This window comes from Archocentrus centrarchus (genome assembly GCF_007364275.1).
Source record: "Archocentrus centrarchus isolate MPI-CPG fArcCen1 chromosome 18 unlocalized genomic scaffold, fArcCen1 scaffold_23_ctg1, whole genome shotgun sequence".
NCBI classification, from domain to species: Eukaryota; Metazoa; Chordata; class Actinopteri; order Cichliformes; family Cichlidae; genus Archocentrus; species Archocentrus centrarchus.
The window spans coordinates 351,515-374,664 of record NW_022060145.1 but is presented as its reverse complement, the minus strand read 5'-3'; the positions used below and the strand labels follow the sequence as shown (position 1 = coordinate 374,664).

The 23,150-nt window shown below is 40.1% G+C and overlaps 1 protein-coding gene and 1 pseudogene across 3 annotated transcripts in view; both read right to left on the bottom strand.

The window, feature by feature from the left end:
- afap1 (actin filament associated protein 1) overlaps positions 1-23,150 on the bottom strand; it is a 103,436-nt gene that overhangs the window by 41,155 nt on the left and 39,131 nt on the right. For 2 of the 3 annotated variants that reach the window (XM_030722613.1, XM_030722615.1), the window contains exons 1-3: positions 21,388-21,637; positions 6,025-6,153; positions 5,517-5,599 (exon numbers count right to left, since the gene is read on the bottom strand). In XM_030722613.1, the coding sequence (XP_030578473.1) occupies positions 5,517-5,599; positions 6,025-6,153; positions 21,388-21,424 (249 nt within the window). In that variant the 5' untranslated portion in view covers positions 21,425-21,637. Of the gene's footprint in view, positions 1-5,516; positions 5,600-6,024; positions 6,154-21,387; positions 21,638-23,150 lie in introns of those variants that run through there. The other variant, XM_030722614.1, reaches the window with a different exon arrangement.
- On the bottom strand, positions 8,349-8,467 carry LOC115775258 (uncharacterized; annotated as a pseudogene).

Sequence of the window (23,150 nt, the reverse complement as noted above, 5' to 3'; positions counted from 1 at the left end):
GCTCAGAAAGATCAAGGCAAGGAAAGCTCCAGGTCCAGATGGTACCACTGCCCGGCTCTTCAAGTCCTGCGCAGACCAAGTATGCAGGGAAGTTGGACACATGTTCAACTTTACCTAGCTTCAAGCTCAAGGTTGAAGCTAGGTAAAGTACCATAGCTGGGAAAAACATCTTGTTTGGTTCCTGTGCCTAAAACCCAGACCTAAACAGCTACAGACCAGTGTCACTGACTTCACATCTATTGAAGACACTAGAGAGGTTAATTCTCAAACACCTTCGCCCTCTGGTGAACTCATCGATGGACCCACTTCAGTTTGCCTATCAGCCTGGAGTCGGAGTGAACGATGCTGTTATGCATCTGCTGGACAGAGCTCTGTATCACCTAGAGAAGCCGGGGACCACTGTAAGAATCACCTTTCTCCAGTGCTAATAATAATAATAAGAATTATTATTATTATTATTATTATTATTATTATTATTATCTCAATTTACCTACCTTACTGTAGTTACTTTTCTTTAAGAGTATTACTATGTCTAGGTCTTTTAGGCTGGTTTCTGCTGAATGGGTATTAATTCAATTCAATTCAATTCAATTTTATTTATATAGCGCCAAATCACAACAAACTGTCGCCTCAAGGCGCTTTGTATTGTGGGTAAAGACCCTACAATAATACAGAGAAAACCCAACAGTCAAAACGACCCCCTATGAGCAGCACTTGGCGACAGTGGGAAGGAAAAACTCCCTTTTAACAGGAAGAAACCTCCAGCAGAACCAGGCTCAGGGAGGGGCAGTCATCTGCCGCGACTGGTTGGGCTGAGGGGAGAGAAAGACATGCTGTGGAAGAGAGCCAGAGATTAATATCAATTAATGATTAAATGCAGAGTGGAGTATAAACAAAGTAAATAAGGTGAATGAGAAACAGTGCATTATGTGAATCCCCCAGCAGACTAGGCCTATAGCAGCATAACTAAGGGATGGTTCAGGGTCACCTGATCCAGCCCTAACTATAAGCTTTATCATAAAGGAAAGTTTTAAGCCTAATCTTAAAAATAGAGAGGGTGTCTGTCTCCCGAATCCAAGCTGGAAGCTGGTTCCACAGAAGAGGCGCCTGAAAGCTGAAGGCTCTGCCTCCCATTCTACTCTTAAGTATCCTAGGAACCACAAGTAAGCCAGCAGTCTGAGAGCGAAGTGCTCTGTTGGGGTGATATGGTACTATGAGGTCTTTGAGATAAGATGGTGCCTGATTATTCAAGACCTTGTATGTGAGGAGAAGGATTTTAAATTCTATTCTAGATTTAACAGGGAGCCAATGAAGAGAAGCCAATATGGGAGAAATCTGCTCTCTCTTTCTAGTCCCTGTCAGTACTCTAGCTGCAGCATTTTGGATCAGCTGAAGGCTTTTCGGGGAGCTTTTAGGACAGCCTGATAATAATGAATTACAATAATCCAGCCTAGAAGTAATAAATGCATGAATTAGCTTTTCAGCATCACTCTGAGAAAGGATGTTTCTAATTTTAGAAATATTGCGCAAATGCAAAAAAGCGGTCCTGCATATTTGTTTAATATGTGCATTGAAGGACATATCCTGGTCAAAAATGACTCCAAGATTTCTCACAGTGTTACTGGAGGCCAAAGTAATGCCATCCAGAGTAAGTATCTGGTTAGACACCATGTTTCTAAGATTTGTGAGGCCGAGAACAAGAATTTCAGTTTTATCTGAATTTAGAAGCAGGAAATTAGAGGTCATCCAGGCCTTAATGTCTTTAAGACATTCCTGCAGTTTAACTAATTGATGTGTGTCATCTGGCTTCATTGATAGGTAAAGCTGAGTATCATCTGCATAACAATGAAAATTGATGCAGTGCTTTCTAATAATACTGCCTAAGGGAAGCATGTATAATGTAAATAAAATTGGTCCTAGCACAGAACCCTGTGGAACTCCATAATTAACCTTAGTGTGTGAAGAAGACTCCCCATTTACATGAACAAATTGGAGTCTATGAGATAAATATGATTCAAACCACTGCAGTGCAGTACCTTTAATACCTATAGCAAGCTCTAATCTCTGTAATAAAATGTTATGGTCAACAGTATCAAAAGCTGCACTGAGGTCCAACAGGACAAGAACAGAGATGAGTCCACTGTCAGAGGCTCTAAGAAGATCATTTGTAACCTTCACTAATGCTGTTTCTGTACTGTGATGAATTCTGAAACCTGACTGAAACTCTTCAAATAAACCGTTCCTCTGCAGATGATCAGTTAGCTGTTTTACAACTACTCTTTCAAGAATCTTTGAGAGAAAAGGAAGGTTGGAGATTGGCCTATAATTAGCTAAGACAGCTGGGTCAGTGATGGCTTTTTAAGCAGAGGTTTAATTACAGCCACCTTGAAGGTCTGTGGTACATAGCCAACTAATAAAGACTGATTGATCATTTTTAAGATTGAAGCATCAATAATTGGAAAGACTTCTTTGAACAGTCTAGTAGGAATGGGATCTAACAAACATGTTGCTGGTTTGGAGGAAGTAACTACTGAAGTTAACTCTGAAAGATCAACTGGAGCAAAAGAGTCTAAACAAATACCAGCAGTGCTGAAAGCAGCCGAACATGAAGAATAATCTTTGAGATGGTTATGAATAATTTTTTCTCTAATGTCTAAAATTTTATTTGTAAAGAAATCCATGAAGTCACTACTAGTTAACGTGAAAGGAATACTCGGCTCTACAGAGCTCTGACTCTTTGTCAGCCTGGCTACAGTGCTGAAAAGAAACCTGGGCTTGTTCTTATTTTCTTCAATTAATGATGAATAGTAAGATGTCCTAGCTTTACGGAGGGCTTTTTTATAGAGCAACAAACTCTTTTTCCAGGCTAAATGAGCATCTTCTAATTTAATGAGATACCATTCCCTCTCCAGCTTTCGGGTTATCTGCTTTAAGCTGTGCGTTTGTGAATTATACCACGGAGTCAGGCACTTCTGATTTGAAGCTTTCCTTTTCAGAGGAGCCACAGTATCCAAAGTTATACGCAGTGAGGATGTAAAACTATTGACGAGATAATCGACCTCACTGGGAGCAGAGTTTAGGTGGCTGCTCTGCACTGTGTTGGCAGTGAAGAGCATAACAATGAAGGAATTAGATCCTTAAACTTAGTTACAGCACTTTCAGAAAGACTTCTACTGTAATAAAACGTATTCCCCACTGCTGTGTAATCCATTAAAGTAAATGTAAATGTTACTAAGAAATGATCAGACAGGAGGGGGCTTTCAGGGAATACTGTTAAGTCTTCAGTTTCTATGCCATATGTCAGGACAAGATCCAGAGTATGATTAAAGTGGTGGGTGGGCTCCTTTACATTTTGAGAGAAGCCAATTGAATCTAACAATAGATTAAATGCAGTGTTGAGGCTGTCATTTTCAGCATCTACATGGACATTAAAATCACCCACTATAATTATTTTATCTGAACTGAGCACTAAATCAGATAAAAAGTCTGAGAAATCAGACAGAAACTCTGAGTAAGGACCAGGTGGACGATAGATAATAACAAATAAAACAGGTTTTTGATTTTCCCAATTAGGATGGACAAGACTAAGAGTCAGGCTTTCAAAAGAATGAAAACTTTGTCTGGGTCTTTGATTAATTAATAAGCTGGTATTAGCCTCCTTTGTATTGGAGAGGAGTCCCGCCCAGTGTCAGAGACAGTTTGAGAGGTATAGGGCTGCTGGGGATGCTGTTGCTGGAAAACTGAAGCGGTCCCTGATGTGGTCCCCCAGCCACCAAGGTTTATCCCAGAGAGAACCTCTGGTGTCAGGGACAAGAACTGCTTTTCTATCTACCACACAGCCCCGATTTTAATATAAAAGTGGCAATATATGGAAAACTGAAAGAGCAAGGCTCGAAAACCTTATTGTACATATTTAGTATAGTTCATACTTCAAGTTGAAGTTGTCTTACATTGTATTCATGTTGAATTTCAGTTTCTACTTAATTAAAATCCTGAAAAGCTTTTAATTATCTTGTTCTTTTATGCTGTATTCGATTGCTTTATATTGTTATATGTTATACTTTTATTTTTTGTCTTTTTTTGTGAAGCACAATTTTTATCTGTGAAAAGTGCTACATAAATAAATATAAATATAAAGGAAACCACCTAACAGGCCCGTGAGTCTGAGCTCTCGTGCAGTATTTTCTTATGTTAATGGTTCTGATTGCAGAGTGGAGAAAAGCTGCTACAAAATAGCAGCAGAGAAGAGAGACAACAAGTAGAGGCAAAGAAATATCATTCCTCCTCCTCCTCCTCCTCCTCCTCCTCCTCCCTCATTTAGTTTTCTGGGAAGACTTGGCAGTCATTTCCAGACACATACTGGGGTCACCAAAGGAGGCCGAGGCTGAAAACTGGTTCTAATTGCAAACTGCACTGTAAAGGCCTTGTGCCTTGCTGTGTGTGTGTGTGTGTGTCTGATGTAGAACAAGGTGTTGTGGATTATTGCCATCACAGCCACCTGCTTTCTATCAGAGGCATCCCACAATAATCACACAGACATACTGTTATTCCGCACACTGGGTCTTTTTACATACACATGTTCCTCATATCACTCTCACAATAATCACACATACATCATTGTTTTAAAAGAGATGTTATGATCCTCATTGTATGTTACAATGAGGATCAATGAGCACTGTGACACTGACAGGAAAACATACTGAAGCCATGATGGGCCTTCCAACTGCTTCAGAAGTGAATGTAAAAACACATCTCACATGGTTCTTATGTTCCAGTGTATTATTAAATCTGGCATTTATGTGGATGGACAGCATTCAGATGCAGAATGTCACAAAAATGAGCAAATAACTTTATTCTATTGCTAACAAGCTCATCATCTGCTAATACTGAACGTAAGGTACAAACAACAGATTGTGTTGATTTTTCTTGCTGCCATCAAAAGGAAAATGAGCCAGTACAGGATTAATGAATCTCAGAAATAATCATTTCTGCAAATGGTATTGGTGTCAGTTAAAAAAAAAAACCTGTTGGGTAACATAATTAAATGAGGAGTCTTAAATATGAATTTACTTTTGTGACACAAAGCAGTCATATATTTTTTTGAAAAAAAAAAATCCAAATTCAATAAAATGTCATAAATTGATCCAAACTGTTGGGTAAATGCACAGTTTTGAACAGAGTTTGACAAAATCAGCTAATCAGGGGAAACTAAGATGACAGCAGTATGGAAGACTCAGACGAAATTAAGAGTAGTGCCATTAAATTAAGTGAACAGTATAAATACATTTTATTAATTTGCCTAATTTTTGGCACTGAAGAGCTAGGCTGAGCCAAAGAGAATGAAGCATAGCAGAGGAAACAAAGTGACACAGTGCAATCAGACAACCTGAGCACATACTGGGACTTAACATAACTTATTAACTGCAAGCTTTGCTTGCAATAAGTTCAACACAGAACTCAGATATGAATAAACAAAAACTAAACATTTAAATGAATCTTCAGTATAGAAGTCTTACCATCCAGGGGTGAGGGATTTCTGGGAGGGGCATTTGAGGCGGAGCTGGTAGTCCACTGTGTATCTCCGACTTGAATGAAGGTTCTAGAAGAAATAAAGTGACTAAACTTTATTTGAATATTGGCACCCAAAGACTGCCGTATCTCAAAAAAAGTTACTATTACAAGATTCTGAAAAAAAGCATCATCAAACAGAGGGAATTAACTGTTTTAGTCACATATTAACTAGAAGCATTTTGGCCACATTAGTTGTACATAAAGGGTTTAATTTCTAAAAGTATACCAGTGTGACCTTCTAAATGCAGCAACCAATCAAATCAATCCCATGCTTACCTAACAGCAGCTTCTTGGTACCTAACTTCTGAGTGCCTTAAAAAGAAATAAACTGACTACTCATGAAGAAGGGTTATAGTTTGGTCAGGTAACCAATAGTATAACTGTGACTCCAGTTGTATGTCCATTAAAGTGTTTCTGAAGGCTTTTAATGTGCACTGTATGATGAATCCTCACCTTTGTCTGACAAGACTCTGTGCAGAATGTTGGAGAGGTGTGTCTTCTTCTCTCGGACCCCGGCACTCAGATATTCTCTGTCCAGCAGATCCAGAAACAGACGAAGCTCACACACCAGCTCCTCCATCGCTGGAGAAAAAAAAAAACATCAAAGATCAAATAGTGAGGTCATTTTTTTCTGTAGATGCTGACTGGATCCCTTACATTAAACTTAGCGGCAGACTACATCTCATGAAGATTATATCTCATGAAGACTATCGCATAATGGAAAATGAGACTTACACCATTTTTTCTAAGGTAAAACATGCAGTCAGCACAGTAATATTGAAAACGAATACTGTGATTACTCTTACAGCCTGCATTTTTATTCAGTCTCCCACTGACTGTAGTTGACAGCTGTATCAATGATGAATCGATACAGAACATATGTTCTGTTTCAGCTAGAGTTTATCTTTGTTTAACTGTGATGTGCACCATCAGCCAACAGAAACACTAAGTCATTGTGTTACAGAATGAAGAACAGTATTCTAGAATGAGTAATCACTCCGTTTCATACAATATATCACTACCACACTACAAAAAAACGCTGCATCATTTTCAGTCACAAGTTTCACTGTGGTGAAATACAAGTGTATAATACCCAAAATATACAAATCATAGATTTTATATCTTTAAAATCTCGGGGTAAGTGGAAGGAAACAGGACAAAAGACATGATGTAGTAGAGAGCCAGAGATTGATAAAAACTCATGATTAAATTCCAGAGTGATGTATTAACAGAGTTAAAAGAGGTGAATGAAAAATAAATACTCAGTGCATCATGGGACCCCCAGCCCCCAACCCCACCCCCAACAGCCTAAGTCTAAGGGATGGTTCAGGATCACTTGATCCAGTCCTAACTATAAGCTTGATCAAAAAGGTAAGTTTTAAGCCTAATCTTAAAAATAGAGATGGTGTCTGTCTCCTGAATCCAAATTGGGAGCTGGTTCCACAGGAGAGGGGCCTGAAAGCTGAAGGCTCTGCCTCCCATTCTACTCTTAAGTATCCTAGGAACCACAAGTAAGCCAGCAGTCAGAGTGAAGTGTTCTATTGGGGTGTTATGGGACTATGAGGTCTTTAAGATATGGTGGGGCCTGATTATTCAAGACCTTGTATGTGAGAAGTATTTTAAATTCTATTCTAGATTTAACAGGGAGCCAATGAAGAGAAGCCAATATGGGAGAAATATGCTCTCTCTTTCTAGTCCCTGTCAGTACTCTAGCTGCAGCATTTTGAATCAGCTGAAGGCTTTTCAGGGAGCTTTTGGGACAGCCTGATAATAATGAATTACAATAGTCCAGCCTAGAAGTAATGACGCTGGGACAGGATGGTTCTAATTTAAGAAATATTTCACAAATGCAAAAAAGCAGTCCTACATAATTGTTTAAATGTGCAGTGAGTGACATATCCTGGTCAAAAATGACTCCAAGATTCTCACAGTTTTACTAGAGGCCAAAGTAATGCCATCCAGAGTAAGTGTCTCTTAGACACCATGTTCCTAAGATTTGTAGGGCAGAGTACAGTAACTTCAGGTTCATCTGAATTTAGAAGCAGGAAATTAGAGGTCATCCAGGCCTTTATGTCTTTAAGACATCCCTGCAGTTTAACTGATTGGTGTGTGTGTGTTATTGGGCTTCATGGATAGATAAAGCTGAGTATCATCTGCATAACAATGAAAAGTATGCAATGTTATCTAATAATACTGCCTTAGGGAAGCATGTATAGTGTAAATAAAAATGGTCCTAGCACAGAACCCTGTGGAACTCCATAATTAAAGAAAAGACTGTAAAGAAGACTCCCCATTTACTGTACATGAACGAATTGCTGTCTATTAGATAAAAATGATTAAAACCACTGCAGCACAGTACCTTTAATACCTATGGCATGCTCTAATCTCTAATAAAATATTATGGTCAACATTATCAAAAGCTGCACTGAGTTCTAGCAGGACAAGCACAGAGATGAGTCCACTGTCAGAGGCTGTAAGAAGATCATTTGTAACCTTCACTTATGCTGTTTCTGTACTGTGATGAATTCTGAAACCTGACTGAAACTCTTCAAATAAACCGTTTCTCTGCAGATGATTGGCTAGCTGTTTTACAACTACTCTTTCAAGAATCTTTGAGAGAAAAGGAAGGTTGGAGCTTGGTCTAGAATTAGCTAAGACAGCTGGGTCAAATGATGACTTGTAATGGTTTAATTACTGCCACCTGTGGTACATAGCCAACTAATAAAGTTAGATTGATCTTATTTAAGATTGGTGCATTAATTAATGGTAGAACTTCAAGCTTACAGTACCAGGTATTTCCAGGCAATCTCCCATCCAAATACTAACCAGACCCAACCCTGCTTATCTTCTGAGATCAGACGAGATTGTGCGTGTTCAGAGTGGTATGGCCGTAAGCCATCTTGTTTTACTATTTTCACCTGTGAATAAATCTCCATTCAGTGCTCTACTGAGTGTTGCCATTTTGAAACACTCAATAGAGTGCTGAGCTTTCTGGCATGGAAGAATGAGATAAACAGGGCAGCAGATGCACAATCAGCAAGATTAGTTATATTCCATTTCAGAACAGGAACACAAACAGCTAAAAACAACATTTTGGTGGCACAGAAACAGGCCACAGCATTAGTTGTTCATTAATCAGTCCTAATGCAGTGCATGCTTCAGTTAAAATACACTGACAAGTACTTTTTTGCCCTATGATCCAACATTAAACAGACACTGAACAAGAGCAAAACAGAGTTATATAACATGAGTGGGCAGCCAGGTGTCCCCATGGAAAACAGAGTTTGCAAGTCAATCAATCACAGAAGCTGACAGCACTTCAAGTGCACAGAGCCAGCAGGCTGATAGCTGCTGGGCAGGGACAGATCTGGCAACACACCTGTTGGAATTATAACTGCAGGCAAAAAATACACTAGAAATTTCCCACTTAGAACAAAACAAAAGCAAATATAGCACATAGCTGGGAGCTGAGGTATAAGTGTAAGGTATCAGTGTGTCCACACCCTCAATCTAAGAGTATCTGATTGGGCTCCGAAGCGTGACTGTAAGATGCCATGCTCTGCACAGACACTCAAATAACAAGCACCTTTCTCAAAATGAGGATCCCAGCTCATTTTGGTGCAACTTTTTGTGACCACCTGATTGTGACTATATCATCATGGAAAACAGCTGCAGACTGAAGAGGATAAGTGGAGTAATGAGGGGTTGATTTGGGCTATCTACCCTCTGTGAACAACACCAACAAAAAAGTCACTGAAATTTCAGAGCCTCATTCAGAAACAACTTCACAGTAGCTGCTAAGGCAGGCTAAGCTGGAAAATTCATTGGATTTCAGTTATTATGCAATTCCATTTACAAACTGATTTGTCATTGTTCATCTGGAACAGGACTGTTTGCTGAACTCCCCAGGTGAAAGTTCAGAGGTCAAAGTAAGGATGAAAAGCTCACAAGAAAGCTGGCATGAGGATGCTTCAACTCCAGCTAAGCTTTTGCAGTACTAAATGCTTTGCTGATGTTGCATTTCTTTCAAGATTTAACATACTGGAATTCTATTACAAATTACATTACATTGTACAACATCATGTTGTTCTTAATATTTTCAGTTAGTTTTCAAATAAAAATCCAAAACACTCATCAAACCCTGCATAAGTTGGGAGGGTATTTTTTCAGCTTTTTATTGTCTCCTGTCATTATCTTGAATTTCTGCACTGTAGTTCCAGCTGTGTGTTACCATTATTCAGTTGTCACAACTTTCAGTGTCATTCAGTTATCTCAAATCTATTAGACTGCAGCTGGCAAATATATAGTCATTGTTCTGAGAGACAGACATGAACATTGTACAGCCTCTAGGCCACATGTGGCCCACTGGTTGTCATGACTCTCTAGAGGTCAATAGCAAACTAGGATTCAAACATAATAAATAAGTATACATCATGCAGTTTGTTCCATTTCAACCACCAAACAGTCTTTGATAAACTCCACATCAGAGAATGGTTCACTGTTTTTTGCAATGTTTTACATCACAAAAATACAACTTTGCTGCTTTAACTTAAAAAACTAAACTATATATATATATATATATATATATATATATATATATATATATATAATTGACATACATGTATGTGCATCATTATTGTGTGTCCTTGCCATAAAACATACACAACAATGAGGACGAGAAGCCGCAACAACACCCCTCTAGAACCCAGACGTAGCCAGAGAAAGACCCAAGGGACCCCGGCTGTCCCCAGTCTGCACATCCCGACAGCAATTGCATGCACACCCCAGAAGAGGAAGGAAAGAGGACCCAGATGGAGCTCCCACGGCCAAAGGGCAGAGAGTCAGAGACAACAAGCAGCCCACCCCGGCAGAGGCCAGCCGCCCTGGCACGAGCTGGGAACATGTCACCAAGACCCCAGAACCACCTGACACCCAGCAGAGCCACACCCCGCACCAAAGAGTTCCGAGCGGATGATGTAGTTTTCAACAAGACATGCATTTCTAAGTATTTTTTTTTCAAGCTGTGTGCTTTGTATGTAGAGAGCAGATTGTTGTGTTTAATGATTACAATTTGAATTATGTTTATGAGACTAAACATGGAAAGAAATATAAGAACTTGACTGATGTGAAGCAGGAAGGGACATCGGAACAAAGCTGCAAAAGCAGCCAAGCATACTGTACATATCAAGACCAGCTTTGTGATTTCCCACAAAAATCACAAAAAACAAAACAGCATAATTTGATGGGGAGCTGATCAAAGAGTGTTTGTGTTAATATGCCTTGAGAAAAAAGAAGGACGAGAATGTGCCCCTCTCTAGGCAAATAAGATGGATCAAGAACATTGTGGAAAATCTGGAGCTTTGATTGAAGAACAAAGCAGACAATTTTTGACTTTTTCTCCCTGGCTCGGGACAAGAGCTGTGATGTCCACAACACAACCCAGTTACTCATCTTTGTATTCAGGACTACAAAAGAGTTTGAGATTATGGAGGAGCTTTGCTCAGTGAAAGGGACTATGACAGGGAGTGATTTATCCATGGAGGTAACTGCATGCTTCGAAAGGCTTAGGCTGAAATGGGACAAACTGGTAGGTGTTACAACTAGGGCTGCATAAAACGATTATTTTAGTAATCGAGTATTCTATCGATTATTCCAGCGATTAATCGAGTAATCGGATAAGAAATACTTTTTTTTATTAACAGTTTATCTGCATATTTTAACTTCCGTACTGCAGTTATTCGCCTGTGAACAAACAGCGGTGAATGGAGCAGCTACAAAGTTCTCTTTTCTTCACCTTAACACTTGCTGATCAGGTGCTTGATGAAGGACCTCCAGCTGTTTCACAGATTTAATGGTGGTTACTAAAAGAAAAAGCTGCTGTTTTGGACGCTGGAAAAACGTTTCCTTTTTCACTACTTGAGCTCACCGTCACAGCTTCGCCTCTTTGCGCTTGCGCAGTTAAAACCGCTGCCTGCTATGAGTGTTTTGAAAAACTAGAGGCTGCGGGAGCCATGGCGCATGTGTGAGTAATGGTGTAATGCTTTGTATTCACAAGCATTCTCGAAAATACGTTTCTACTGCAGGTCTATATTTAGTCACTAATAAGGGATTAAAGTATAAATTAAAACCGCAAGCGGTGATATCGGGCCCTCGCACTCCGCGCGCGTCGACCTGTGGCGCTCGTCGACCCGTGCCGCACTCGGAGGTTTTGTGATCGTGATGGGTCTCTAGAAAGTTGAATTCTTTTATAGGAAAAGGTATCTTTAGCTCTCGGCATAGACGCAATGGAATATTTGGGGGTGTGGTCACGGCTCCAGCATGCAAAATAGGGCATGGGTCTGATTGACTTTTTTGATGGGCTGTTTGTCTAGATGATGTGGAGCCAATTTGGTCTCACTGGGTGAAATGCCCTAGGAGGAGTTCATTCAAATAGCAGGCCTGAAAATGGCAAAAATTGACACTTTCAATTGAAGATGCTGGACTTCCTGTAGGGTTTGGAGTATGGCTCCAAGAGACTTTTTTGTATGTCTTAGGATGTTACATGAGTGTGCAAAATTTCAGAGCTGTAGATAAAATGTAACTCAGGGGCTAGCTAAAAAACATGGTATATTATGATATTTAAAGCTGCCAGTAGGGGGCGCTCTAACGTTTATGGACTTTATGCATATCAATGTGTTCAGGGCAGGAGGCTTATCAAATAGATGAGGATTTTGTAAGGAATGGTGAAAGATATTTCATGTATTTCAGAGCAAAACTAATTCTGTGGACGGTCATACAAATTTTCATTTGCTTCTGTAGGGGGCGCTATTGCGCCTACAGTCTTGAATCTGTAGTTATGGATTCAGCCTGGGTGTGTACATGAGTGATTAAATTTTCAGCCTGATCAGACAAAGCATGTGCGAACAAGTGCACAAACAATTTTGGTGGTGAGGGAGAAAAACAAAGGCCAAATTTAATGGCCTGGTGTGACAAGGCCGTTTAATATTTTTTAAAGATTTCCACAATATTTGATGGGCTACTTGTGTAGATGATCTGGAGCCAATTTGGTGTCAGTGGGTGAAATGCCCTAGGACGAGTTCGTTCAAATAGCAGGCGTGGAAATCGCAAAAATTGACACCTTCAATTGAAGATGGCCGACTTCCTGTAGGGTTTGGGGTATGGGTCCAAGAGACTTTTTTGTACGTCTTAGGATGTTACATGAGCCTGTACATTTTCATACATGTAGATAAAACGTAGCTCCGGGGCTACTCAAAAAACATGCTATTTTAAGATATTCCGAGCTGCCACTAGGCGGCGCTCTAACGTTTATGGACTTTATGCATATGAGTGTGTTCAGGGCAGCATGCTTATCACACCACTGAAGTTTGAGCCAGATTGGGCAAGTTGGCTTTGAGTTACAGCCATTTTTGTGTTCATGGCGAATCATCGAACTTTGCCGTCCCATAAGGGTCACGCCCTTTTGTCAAAAACTCACAGTTTTGAAAACACAGTAAGTCCAAGTTCTTAAGGCTTTCCAGGTGAAATTTGAGATGGTTCTGCTAAACCACCTTGGAGCTGGACCTCCAAGTGTAAAATATGACATTTCCTGTTCCCACTAGGTGGCGCTGCGACTGATATTAAATATTGTCATATGTATGTGTTCAGGGGGGCACCCTCATCCTACTGGAGAAGTTTGATGCACATTGGATCATGTAGGTATGAATGAGAGGCAATCAAAATTTCATGGCGAATGATCAAAGTTCAAAGGGGCATAAGGACCCCTCCCCCTTGGCGAAAACTCACCATTTTCGAGATTTTGATTCCCCTGGGGGTGTAGGTTAGACAAACCAAATATGAAGATGATAACGTCTAAAACCTCTGAGTTATTAGAAAAAGTGTGAGGGCTGCAAATCGCCAAATTTGCATAATTAATTCAAAATGGCGGACTTCCTGTTGGGTTTAGGGCATGGCTCCAAGAGGATTTTTTGTGCGCCTGGACATGATATACATGTGTATGAAGTTTCATTCATGTACGTGAAACACAGCGGTGGGGCTCCAGTTTAGGGGGCGCTAGCGAGCCATTTGGGCGCGCCCTTGCCCGAGCCCATTAAAATACTTAAATTTTCACCAGGTGTGACACATGTGCAAAGTTTCATGAGTTTTTGAATATGATAAAGCCCCCAAAAAGCCAATTCATTTGCCTGAATAATAATAATAAAAATAAAAAAATAATAATAATAATAATAAAAAAAAAAAAAAAAAAAAAAAAAATAATAAACGAAGCAATTACAATAGGGCCTTCGCACAGTTCGTGCTCGGGCCCTAAAAATATTTTGAAGGAGCCCCTCGGTCCTGGGGGGCGGGCCTTCCGGTACCGAACCATCGCTAGTGCTAATGGCCCGCGCTCGCTAGCAAACCAGTTCTGGTAGCTACAGCTGAAGTAAAGACAAAAATAGCAGATGAAATTCTCAGCGAGCACAACACACACAGACACACAGAGAGCAGTGGAGGCGTGGAAATGCATGTCAGCGACGGTTGCCACCCGTCCCGTAAAGTACGGAACACGGCATGTTACGGAGCCGTATTCCACGGAGTCCCGTAACATACGGGGTTCTGTATTTTACGAGACAGGTGGCAACTCTAGTGATGATCCACTCTGTGTTAAATGAAATCCATCGCAGCGACGGAGAGCTTTTTAGAATGTGTGCTTGTGTATACGTGAGTGATTCACACTCCAGTCCAGTAGGTGGCAGTAATGCAGTTCTATGTTGGTTTGCCAGCCCCCAATAAACCCACAAAAAAATGTCAGCACAAATGCTGCTAATGCTAGTGAGGAGCGCCGCTTACACCGAGACAGCTGAGCGCGGCAGAGTTTAAACGAAGCATCGACACAGTAAATTTGTGTCGATAAATTTTTAGAATCGATTTAATCGAGTTAATCGATGAATCGTTGCAGCCCTAGTTACAACCAATGATTGTCCAAATTCTCAGGGAAAAATGTTGGACATCTGAAGCAGATGCAAGATCAAATGAACCCAAAACTGAAATGGGTATTTTTGCAGTGCATTATACACCAGGAGGTTAAAATTACATGTCTTTGAAAACTTTCAAAAATGTGCACATTTTGCTCACAAGTACTCTGGGTGTTGATTAAACAGTGATAAAATGTTTGCCTTTTTCTATGCCTATTTCACATTTTCATAGTCTAATTGTAATATCTACTATTACCAGTAGCAGTTCATATAGAAATACAATTAATATCAAGCAGAATTGAGTTCAGCTTATTGGTACAGCCCTCCACAGCAGTCCCAGTTTCTCCTGTGGGCCCTTGAGAAATTTAGTTGCACACCCTGTACTAGAACCAACCCCAAATGTGTGACAGAGTGCTTTAAAGCTTTAAACCCATTTTCTTCTTAATAAGATAAGAAATTGACAAAAAACAAATAATGCATAAATATGGGGTGCTGTGCTGGGGTTGCTTCTGTGGACCAATGTTCCCTGCAAAGCAGTCAGCCTATGGAAAGATTTTACTACATGTGCAATGTCCTGTAAAGTCCTGTAAATCCTCTTACAGCAGAAACACTACTCGCACTATGATCTACACCATGTACTTACATTAGAAAAAGCAGCAACATGCCTCACTGCAAAGGAACACACTCCTTGGATCTCTGTCAGCACTACCTGTTTTTGTATTACACCTCCAACAGCCAAGCAGCTATTTACTGCTCCATTTACTGCTGCATAGAACTTTGTGCAACCTGTGCAATACTTTACCTCCACAGGGGTGGTCAAAAAGCTCAACCTGTGTGCTTGTGTGCCATTAAAAACTTAAAGTGAGCTCTTCAATTCTCCAAAGTTCACGAGGGAAAATGAAGTGGTGGGGGGAAGGACCACCCTCAAACAAGGCCTAAGGGTAAGCAGCAAAATTAAAAAAACAAAAAAAAAAACCAAGTTGTGCAAACAAACTGCCCACGCTCTTTCTTCCGAATCTTACCTTGTTCTTTCAGCCTCGTTCTACATTTCCATTTTTAATGCCCTTCATTGCACTCAACATAAAAAAAATGTGGTTGTGCCATTAATTCTTGCACTTTAATTCTAACACAAACATTTTTGATATCTACATACTGTACACCTACATATCTGTCACATTTACACCTTATATGGCTATGCTTATATTTACATGTATTCTTAGCACTTTGATTTTCCCCAAACCACATTTGTTATGTTAACACTAGGCCTGCATGACAAATGATAGGTGCTCTTTCCAAACAAAACAGTTAATCACACACTAACACATACACACACAAACCCACTAAAACACCTAGACAAGTCACAGAGATGTTTTCACTGCCAGGTATTCAGAGAAAAGTGGGTTTCCCTAAGTGAGGTCTGTGTGTGTATGTGTGAGACAATAGGCTCACGTGTGGCTCTCGTGAAGAATTTGAGATCCTGCAGCTTTGTTTTTGTGCAAAAATGCTTAGCCAGGTTAGAGGGAGGCGGGCTTTCTGCCCTCTTCCTGGAATACAGCTGTTATGATTGACGGCACACTGACAATCGCTATCCCACTCTCTGTATTCCAGGTGTCTGTTTCTTGTTACCAGCAGCGTCTTTAACATTTCGAAGATGTGTTTAGTTTGAGTATCTGACAGTTTTCAGGTCAGGATCTGCCTCAAAACACACACAGCTGAAATGCATCAACTATCCGTAGGTCCACAGTCACACACAAATGCTAAGACAGTGTTTTTTCCTTTAAGAAAATGTGTCCAAGTCATTCTAACTACAAACCATCATCATCATAAAGCCATGGCACTCTTTATAAATCAACATGGGCTCAGTTTACTTGGATAAGGGGGCCATACAAATAGCATAAAGGTCTTTAAGTCTTGGCTGGGACTAGAATCTAGCCATGCCAAAAGTGAACAAGGATTTAGGTTTATATTTCTAATGAAAAAGCTTAGAATGCCCAAAGAGCAAGCATGACACTGATAGCATAGAAAATGATGGGTTTTCTAACTAGCTTTACTTTTATCAAAAGAAAAAACATATGGCATGGTAAACAGAAACTTCAAACAACATCACATTTTTGCTAGGATTAATAGATTACTGACACTTCAAATACTCAACCAAAGCTGAATCAACTGAATCTGTCATCTGCCATTCCAGATCAGCTCTACCAGACCTGCTATTTTCAATAACAGATTTAAAGGAGTCCTTGTGCAGCCAAGAGATGCATGAGAAGCCAGATACCTAACTATCCAAATACCCAATCATTGTCATGATGCACTTTCGGTGGTTCTGGGAGGCTTGACTGCACTGGGTTGACTGTTGCAGTAAGAAGATGGTTGTTGTTAATTGAGGTTGGTTTTATGGTGTGGCATCATGGTTACTGCTTCCAACGAGCCACTATCACACAGAGAAGCTGAAAATTTTAAGGGCTTAATGCTTTGTGAAAGTAAGGAAGGGTATCATCTGCATTTCCACTCTAACTCCTAAACTCACACCAAAAGCTGATGAACATAAGCTGTGAATATCTCAAAGCTAACAGTTTACCATTGCTTACATTTGCATTTTCAGTGCCTTCATCAGCTTTATCTCGGAACTATGCATAAATTTATCATATATATATATATATATATATATATATATATATATATATATATATATACTCTCAAAGGTCCCCCTATATACATATTTTAGACCTGTATTGGGAGCCTTATGTACTGACTTTTTGGTCTCCACTGCTGGTGAAAAGCTGTGAAAGTCGTGCGCTATTACCACTCATGAATGTTTCATAAAGGTTTTGGTAACACCCCAACTTGGATGAGCACCAGGCGAGAGGGAGAGTTCTGAACAGATCAGAGGATGGGTGATGCTGGATTAGCTTATGATGAAAGACAAGCTGTCTTGTTCCCGTCTTGTTTCTCAGGTCTGTAATTATGAAGTTTGTGTTTTCTATGTTCCATCATGCATGCCAGCAAACATCACAGAGGAGGGTGATTGCTATTGAATTCTACAGGTGGTTTGCCATAGAAACAGATGTTTCCCCAACCGCAAACACACATCTGCAAAGCCCTGATGTGAAAAGGAGGAAAAGGAAAAGAAAAAGAAAGGGTCAGAGATGGAGGGATGGGGAAGTGCTGATGGAGGTTTATAGAAGATAAGAGAAGAGGAAATATGATGGGAGAAGGAGGACTTGTCCAAAAGCAATCTAAAGCCAGTTTGAGGACAGCAATGATGCGCCCTTTGGTATCACTTTTAAAATGATAATTAGAGGGTGCTCAGCTAAAAACCACAAGTCAAAAATGGAAGATGGGGTGAAGGGATGGGTTGGCGGGGGCTCTGACTTTAGGTTTCAATCTTCTGGTGGGAATATAGTTGCAGTTTCCATTATTGGAATGGCAATGGGAATGGCAGCTGCCTGGGTGTGAGAAAGGGAGCATTGTACAGAATGTTTTGACTAGTGAGGTTATAGAGGCTGTAAGTCTACTAAGCATCATTTATTCATGTATATGAATTCACCTCAACTTCACCGTCTTGGACAGCAGTGGGCAACTGTCTCCTTTGTTCTGCTCTGTATACTTCGCAAGCTCAAAGTAGCACCACATAAACCCGGTCTCTACTTCCTCCAGGTTCTGACTAAACTGGCCCGCAGCAACAACCTAGCAAGCAAGCTAGGTGGTAGGTAAAACACAAGACTGGAAGGGCCAGGACTAGCTGGTTAGAAGCAACTGAAAAAAAAAAAAGTGCAATGGCATTGTCTGATCGCAGTTAGCATCATTCTCTCAGACATAAAAATACTAAAATTAGTTTCCAAATGACATCTATGTGTGGGAAACACTGAATAATCACAATTTATCACGCACAATTATCCTTTGGTAATCTGAAGTAGCTACAGCCTGCTGAACTTTGAGTTAAAGCTTGATGATGTAATGAATGTAATTTGGTTCAATTATTGCAAGTCTTCACAATTAATAATACAAACAGCAGATAACAAATTAGCTTGCACAATGAATTAAAATAAGGCACTTTCCTTATTTTAACAGATTCCTGTGAGTGTACCCTCCATCCACCCATCCAGTAGATAATCATTGTCCTGACTGTGGCAGAAGCCTTTGGTTTTTTCATCTAACGGTACTCATTACATACCACCTACAGAACTAGGCTGCAAACACTCATGTCTGTGTGAATGTAAGCAACGGCTAGACGGGCATATCCAAATACCAGTCAAATCCAATGCACCACACAGACTCATGCACACACATGTAAACAGCACAAGCAAACATGATATCTGTGTCTATAGTTCTGTCTTATTTAACCTGCTATATTTCTTGCATTGTAATCCCCAACACATCACCTCCCTGCACCCTTAGCCTCCAATCATGACACCCCACCAAGGCAGCTTTGGTCTTGTAATCCTAGAAGCTTTGTTAAAGGCAGACAGGCTAACAAGCGAACAAGCTCATCCTATTACAACAATAAGCCTGTTAAAGACCAGTGAGACTCATCAGAAGTGATTTCCTCTTAATGGATCCAAATTTCCAAGGCAACCATAAATGCCTACACTAAATCGAATTATATGAACTTTTTTTTAAGGTATGAGTCCAAATGCAAATGTTCAGTTGATGATGTTAAATCAGTAGGCAGCCAATAGGCTGCCAGTTGGATGTATCAGACTATGCTATTTGGTATACACTGGGGTCCTTCGGATTATGCCCGAGCTTGGCACTAGCTCCCCATTCTTTTTCCCTGTGTTTTTCCAGATGCATATTGACACAGGGGTAAAGCTAGGAGGGCTATGATTAGTCGGTCCAAAATGAAAGTCTCTCTTCCCACATGCCAGCTTACTGACAGGCTGACTCCAGCGGGAAAGAGGGAGAAATTACAAAGTCATTTCTCCTCATCTCTTCTCTCCACTGCTGGGATCCATCATCAAAAAAAAAAAAAAAGGAAGGGGCTCATGCATCTGACAGATGAAAGCTTTTAAACTTCAATCACCATTTGGGAGAATGAGGCAGGGAAGGAGAACCAAATGAGCCAAGCAGGCCAGAACGGTGACACCATGTACCCACCATTCCCACATCACACACATTTCAATTAATTGCTTGTCGACTCAGGGTTTCTGTAAGGAAAGCTGCAATAATAAGTGGCAATAAACACTTTAACACTTGTGTTTGCCCCCAAAACACAGCACCCCATAAATGGACAAGCTATTGAGCACACTCTTGCTAAAAGAGACTTTTGACTTTGGCTCGCTGTTTGCCTCAAATCCACCACCAGCTCGAAACAACAGGGAAAGGAAAGTCAGGGTTCACTAGAGCACAGCTGTTATAAAAGCAAAATATCTGATGTCATATTTGACTGCTAACATAAAGTGCAAATTATGTTTTCTGTTTGACACAAGGAGAACATGCAAACTGCACACAAAAGGGCCCCAGCCAGATGGTGGATTCAAACCCAGGACCTTCTTGCTGTGAGGCTACAGTACTAACCACATGCCACCGTGCTTTTAAATACACATTGGTTAAACCAAAAAATGATATACAACATGTACACAATGCCTGTCACAATGGTTGTCTGTAAGAATCTCACCAAATGCCACGCAGTGCAGCACTGCCAGGCTACCCCAAACCCTTTCAAGTGCTACCATTGGTCTTGTTACTGTAGCACTCAGTTCACAAACACATGCACAACTGAGAGAGATAGAGCATTTGTGTTGTCATTCCAAGGTTGTGTTAGGAAACCTCTGACTTCAGTAAGAGCAACATTTCAGCTAAGAATCATGTATAAAGAGTATAAATGAAAGTAAGTTCAAGATTACCTTCAGCAAAACATAATCCACATGTTGTTTTGATGTATCTGGATCTGCTGACTAGCAACAATGAGGTAATAAGAAAAAGACTTGTTTTTAAACTCGGTGCCAGAAAACAAGGGATTGGGTTGCATAATAGACGGTAATTACAAAAAAAAAAAAAAAAAGGATGAAATTATGAATTATCTGGAAAGCTAGTGCTTGTGCCTTTAAAGTAAGCTGCTGTACAGCAAGCTTTAATTATAGCCAATATAATGAAAGGGTCCATCCATTATGTCAAATATACTTCTGTCAATTTTATGATCAAACCACCAAATTTCACTGGTGGCAAAGAGCAGCAGCAGAAACGAACTCAAAAAGTTACAATTTTATCAATGTAACTACTACTCTATTATCTATTAGAGGTCAAACTCCTGAAGTCAAGAATCCCCAAAAGAGTTTGGGTTCTCATTTATAATAATAAGGCATTAATTTTTGCAGTCAAAGCTACATTAAATTGCCAGAAGACTGAATGGAGTCCGGCATTAAGTCAATATGACATATACAGACACAACCCTAATGACACCGTGATGAGCCAGCTGTCTCTCCGCAGGCTCTTTCCCTTGCCCCCTCTCAGCATATCTTGTACAAACATTTGTGCCCCTTTTCTGCGCTTGCGTGTGTGTGGACATTCACCAAAGACTCCTTTGATTTTCTGTAATATACAATAGTGGCGACAGCGAAGCCAGAACAAACCGTTATAGAACAGAAACCTCCTTTATTAAGTATACAGGTCTAGGCAAATTCTGTAAGCTAGCAGCCCCGTGGAAAATAATGCGCTTCTTAGGTTGCATATGGACGTTGAAGAGATTCTACTGTACATGAGGTACAGCGTAATAAAGTCATTTTAAACAAGCTTCAGTGGTTTTTTTTCCTGGTTTATAACTGCAAGTTAAGGAAGGCACCGTGATTTTTTTAGGGTCTAAAAAAAAAAAAAAAAGAAAAGAAAAAAGGAAAAAAAAAGCTCTACAACAGATTAAGCCACTCACCCCTGCTGGAAGTGAAAAGAATGGGCTCGCTCCTCATCTTAAAGTCAAGCTCATCTAATCCTCCCTCCCGAGCAGGCGTGTGCCCAGAGGCTTCCTGATAGTGGTAAAAATCCACACAGGGCTGCAGTTTTCTTCTATACCTCCTCTTTCACCCCCGGCTATCCTTTTCCTTGCGAACCGGCGGCCACTGAAACGGCTTTTTTCCTTTCAAACTTTTTCCCCGGATCTTTCTCCGCTTCCCCGCCTTCCTCTCTGCTCCTTCTCTCTCCACCCATTTCCTTAACCAAGTTTCTATATACACCCCCACCCCGCCCGCACTCTGCCTGCACGGATGGATAGCTTTAACCCTTTACGTGGATATATATATATATATACATTTTTTTTTCCTTTGCTTTTCTTAATAATCACCATTCTGTTTTAATACCGAAAATTATGTGAATGCAGAACGAAAGCAGAGCGATACATTAGATATCACTACTGACAGCACAAATACGTCGTTAATATGTCTATCGATTGGTTTGCATTACGTTCTCTCTATTCTTTTATCAGCTCAAAGAAGAATGAAAAACACAGTCCTCTTTGTCAGGCTACACCAAACTAAAGCTTTTTATTTATTTTTTTTTTACATACACTTTCATCACATTTTTATTTAATTTATTGGTCTAATAAATGGCATTTCCTTAGAATCAATAAAAAATATTAAAGGCCGTTTTGTTTCCTAATTTAGTTATTCCACAGCACAAATTCAGGGTAAAATTCATAAAAATTGACACAATTCTTGCGTATACCAACATCTTTTGAGCCACACTATATATATATATATATATATATATATATATATGTGTGTATGTGTGTATATATATATATATATATATATATATATATATATATATATATATATATATATATAAATGACCTGCTATCTCCTTCTTCCTGGTTACTTGCACTGGTAAAGCATATAAATGCAAATGTTTGTTTTTGAGGGGAAGTCTTAACCAGCTTTATTAACACTTTAGATTAAGCCATATACATCACAGATGGAAAACAACATTTTAAGAGAGAATGGATGCCTTTCTCTATTACCACAAGCTGCTGATCCCTACCACACTGTCCCCAGGGGCAAAAAACAGCCAGTCTCAGTTCAATATCCCATCTGCCATTGGGGGAGGAAGAAGACGGGGAGTCAGACTCAGGCTGCCCAATAGCATGTTTGTCTTTGTTTTTATTCAGGACTTACCTTTTGTCCATGTGGAACTTGAGACTGTGAAGAAGGGAACAGTGTGCAGTGTGGAGAGAAAGAATAATGTGCTGGATCAACTTTCAGTTTCACCAGTTCAAGGAGAACCACAGAATGACAGAGATTGTTGAGGTATGTTTCCCTAAAGAATAATCAACACAATATGGCTACAACTCGGGGTGGCTGTAGCTCAGTAGGTAGAGCAGGTCACCTACTGATCAGAAGGTCAGCGGTTCGATTCCTGGCTACTCCAGGCTACATGCCAATGTATCCTTGGGCAAGATACTTAACCCCAAGTTGCTCTCCGACCGTCCCGTCGGAGGATGAATGTGTGTGAATGATAGTTAATTAAAAAGCACTTAGCTTAGCAAACATGGAAGTGCTTGTTTGAATGGGAGTGCATGGGTGAATGTAAACATGTTGTAATAGCGCTTTGAGTGCTCATACTGAGTAGAAAAGCGCTATATAAGAGCTAGTCCATTTACGATTTACCATTAACTGACTTCCCAGCTTCAAGTGGACACCA